Consider the following 3,829-nt stretch of genomic DNA (forward strand, 5'->3'; position numbering starts at 1 on the left):
GTTGAGGTTAACCCAGGCCCTGTGTGTCCCCAGGCACTCTCATTTGTTGACTTCTGTAACCGTAAAAACATTGGCTTCATGCATGTTAACATCAGACGCCTCCTCCCTAAGTTTGTTTTACTCACTGCTTTAGCAACTCCGCCAACCCTGATGTCCTAGCCGTGTCTGAATCCTGATTTAGGAAGGCCACCAACATTTCTGAGATTTCCAACCCCAACTACAACATATTCCGTCAAGATCGAACTGCCAAAGGGGGAGGAGTAGCAATCTACTGCAGAGAAAGCCTGCAAAGTTCTGTCATACTTTCCAGGTCTATGCCCAAACAGTTCGAACTTCTAATTTTAAAAATTATTCTCTCCAGAAATAAGTGTTTTCCAGCTGTGCCCTGGACACCATATGCAAATAGATTTCCCCCCATCTCGTTTCAGAGTTCGTTCCGTTAGGTGACCTAAACTGGGAAATGCTTAAGTGTCTACAGACTATTCCCACATTCTCAAAAATATAAATATTGTTTAATTCCCCAATTTCGGGGATTAGGAGTTTTGGGAAGAATAATGTCTTTGTTCTCCACGGTCTCTCTCTCTCCACTCCATGGCAGTGAAGAGAGAGAGTTGTGATGTTGTGACACTGTAAATGTTAAAAGTCGAATGGTTAAAGGTTTTGACATAAGATCTCAAATCTAGTAGAAATATTGATTAACTATTTTAATATGCTGTGTACCATCTTCTAAGGCATCTTCTGAGAAATAATAAAACAATTCAGAAACATGATTAAGACCAGACTGAGAACATCTTGCTATGAAGCACGTTTTTTTTAATGCTATAAGGAAATTAATACATGAGTGAAAGGGTGACAAAGGTCATAGGTTACAATCTAATCATCAAACTGTTCCATCTAGTAACTGTAGACGTAGCCGTAGCTATAGGTGTAATAGACGGTGCCTCTCTTCAGCTGGCAGATCTCACTGTGTGTTCCCGGGCTGATGGGGATTTTGCAGGTTCCCATGTGGAGATCTAGTCCGATGACATCATCCCACACCTAATAATAATAATCATCATAATAACAATAATAGTAAAAATCATCATAATAATCTTCCTCCTCCTCATCATTATCATCTTCATCATCGTAATAATAATTGATTTGATTTACATAGTGATTTTCCAGTGCTCAAAACGCTTTGCATAGTAAGGGGGGAAACTCACCTCCACTGTCAGGACAGAGTTGGGAAGGATGTTAGCAAAGTTGAACTGGTCGGCCCAGATGGGGTTTTCCTGATCCTCCAGAGTGTTGCTCTTGCCATGAAAGGATGAACCGCACCACACCTAAGGAAGATAATGTTGTCAGTAGACTTTATTAAACTTTTTTTAAATTATGATTGTGCTTCTTTGGGATAGGGGGCGGTATTTTGACGTCCGGATGAAAAGCGTGCCCAAAGTAAACTGCCTGCTGCTCAGGCCCAGAAGCTAGGATATGCATATAATTGGTATATTTGGATAGAAAACACTCTAAATTATGTGTGTGAGTATAACAGAACTTATTTGGCTGGCAAAACCCGAGAACAAACAATCCAGGATTATATATTTTTTTGAGTTCACTGTGTTTTCAATTGGATTTCTATGGTAAACTAGATTTATGAGGTTGATGTTTATGGTTGATGTTTTTCCTTTGAGAAATTAAGAAGTACGGCTAATCAGAATCAGAGTCAAGCCAAGTGGACTCTTTTGTTTTGGGCACGAGACCTGTAACTTGCTCCACTTTTTTTTGCTATTGAACACAGTATATTCCGTCTTAAATTGTATTGATTATTTACATTTTAGGATACCTTAGGGTGAATTAGGAAAGTTGATTGAAATGTTTCAACTAAGTTTACAGGTAACTTATTAGATCATTTGTAGTCATGTTGGGCGAGTTGGAACCGGTGTTTTTCTGAATCAAACACGGCAAATAAATTGACAGTTTTTGGGATATAAAAAAGGAGTTTATTGAACAAAAGGACCATTTGTGATGTTTCTGGGACATTTTGGAGTGCCAACAGAAGAAGATCTTCTGGCATGAATTATATAGTTATTTCTGACTTTTGTGTCGCCACCTGCCTGGTTGAACATGATTGCTATGCATTTGTATTGTGGGGTGCTGTCCTCAGATAATCGCATGGTCTGCTTTCGCCGTAAAGCCTTTTTGAAATCTGACACCGTGGCTGGATTAACAAGAAGTTAAGCTTTATTTTGACATATTGCTAGTGTATATTCAAGAATGTTAAATATTTACAGTTTCTGTAGTTTGAATTTGGCACCCTGCACTTTATCTGAATGTTGGTCAGGTGGGACGCTACCGTCCCACCTAGCCTAGAGAGGTTTTAAATAGTAAATTATTGCTAATGTATGTACAGTTGGCTCACTTGAATGAGGAACCAGTATATGTACATTATAATTAATTAATTCATTTGATTGTTTGTTCATTTTTCTTTTACTATTTCTTCACCTAACAAGTAACAAGCCAATCACTGACATGTTCATGGTCACATGTCACTGTAGGCTACTTGATAATCAAAAAAATGACAGCTGACTGTCTACTGTGTACTGTTTGATTATTGCTGTGTCTCTGTCCTTCTGTGTTATGATGTCTGTCCTGTCTGTAACATCACTGTAGGCTACTTGATAATCAAAAAAATGACAGCTGACTGTCTACTGTTTACTGTTTGATTATTGCTGTGTCTCTGTCCTTCTGTGTTATGATGTCTGTCCTGTCTGTAACATCACTGTAGGCTACTTGATATCCAAACAAATGACAGCTGACTGTCTACTGTGTACTGTTTGATTATTGCTGTGTCTCTGTCCTTCTGTGTTATGATGTCTGTCCTGTCTGTAACATCACTGTACTTCTGTTTTATCTCCCCACCTGACAGTTTGTTGTAGTAAATAAGAATGTTTTGTTAACTGACTGTTCGGGTTAAATAAAGAAGAAATAAATTAATAAATTCACCTTGACGTAAGGGCTTGGTTTCATGAATAGCCGTCGTTTCAGGTTGGAGGCACGAATATCATACACTCTGACGGGGCCGCCATTCAGGTCACAGTGTACAAGAGCCAGGGTGCATAGCACCAGCAGTCCCAGGTACAGAGAGAGAGAGGCCATGGTACACTGTATGAGAGAGAGGAGATGAAGGGAGGGGAGAGGAGGGGAAGGTATAAACATGTCCATAAGAGTTTGAAACAAACACTACAAACTGTATTCTGACAGGAGTAAAAAATAGAGTTAAAAAATCAGGATATATGATCAGTATTAAGAGATTAGACAGTGGAGGAAGAGAGAGAGATCAATGGACAGAGAGAGAGAGAGAGAGAGAGAGAGAGAGAGAGAGAGAGGTGGAAGACTAAGATCATGTCTTACCTGGATAGTCGAGCTGGACGTCTGTCTTCCTCTAGTCACCCAACTGCTGATGGTCCTTACTGTGCCATCGAGCTGTTTATAAAGATCTCAGCCCCCCCCCCCCCCACACCCACACCTAGCTGGTATGATGACCCACAGGTGGTATGTAAGGCTACTTAACCAATGAGAACACACCTTATATTACCACGAGACGTATTTCAGCCTATAAGGTGTAACAACAAATTCTGACACTATCTGAAGTGCTGATTGAACAAATTCTATTCCAGATAATGTCAAAAGGCCAGCCCAGTGAATCAACAGTTAGGTAAGGGAGAGGACATTGCTAAGGGTGGACATGGTAAATAGTACTGTATAGAATCTGTAATTAATCAGTAATACCACTAATCATTATATACAGTGCATTCAGAAAGTATTCAGACCCCTTGACTTTTTCTCTATT

The 3,829-nt window shown here is 39.6% G+C and overlaps 1 protein-coding gene across 1 annotated transcript; it reads right to left on the minus strand.

The window, feature by feature from the left end:
• Positions 1 to 805: 805 nt before the first annotated feature.
• Positions 806 to 3,395, minus strand: LOC139389289 (uncharacterized). The gene is made up of 4 exons (XM_071135886.1): positions 3,391 to 3,395; positions 2,983 to 3,141; positions 1,203 to 1,322; positions 806 to 1,038 (listed from the first exon to the last, which is right to left on the minus strand). Exons 2-4 carry the CDS (start codon positions 3,133 to 3,135, stop codon positions 895 to 897), a joined length of 417 nt encoding a protein of 138 aa, XP_070991987.1. The 5' UTR covers positions 3,136 to 3,141; positions 3,391 to 3,395; the 3' UTR covers positions 806 to 894.
• Positions 3,396 to 3,829: the final 434 nt, after the last annotated feature.

The sequence above is a fragment of the Oncorhynchus clarkii genome, chromosome 30 (assembly GCF_045791955.1).
Source record: "Oncorhynchus clarkii lewisi isolate Uvic-CL-2024 chromosome 30, UVic_Ocla_1.0, whole genome shotgun sequence".
NCBI classification, from domain to species: Eukaryota; Metazoa; Chordata; class Actinopteri; order Salmoniformes; family Salmonidae; genus Oncorhynchus; species Oncorhynchus clarkii.

Excerpts from the sequence above, each read along its gene's own strand:
- LOC139389289 (XM_071135886.1), bottom strand. The coding sequence starts at position 3,135 with ATGGCCTCTCTCTCTCTGTACCTGGGACTGCTGGTGCTATGCACCCTG. Across the intron at positions 1,323-2,982 it reads AACCAAGCCCTTACGTCAAG|GTGTGGTGCGGTTCATCCTT; the intron begins GTGAATTTATTA and ends TATCTTCCTTAG. Across the intron at positions 1,039-1,202 it reads ACTCTGTCCTGACAGTGGAG|GTGTGGGATGATGTCATCGG; the intron begins GTGAGTTTCCCC and ends TATTATTATTAG.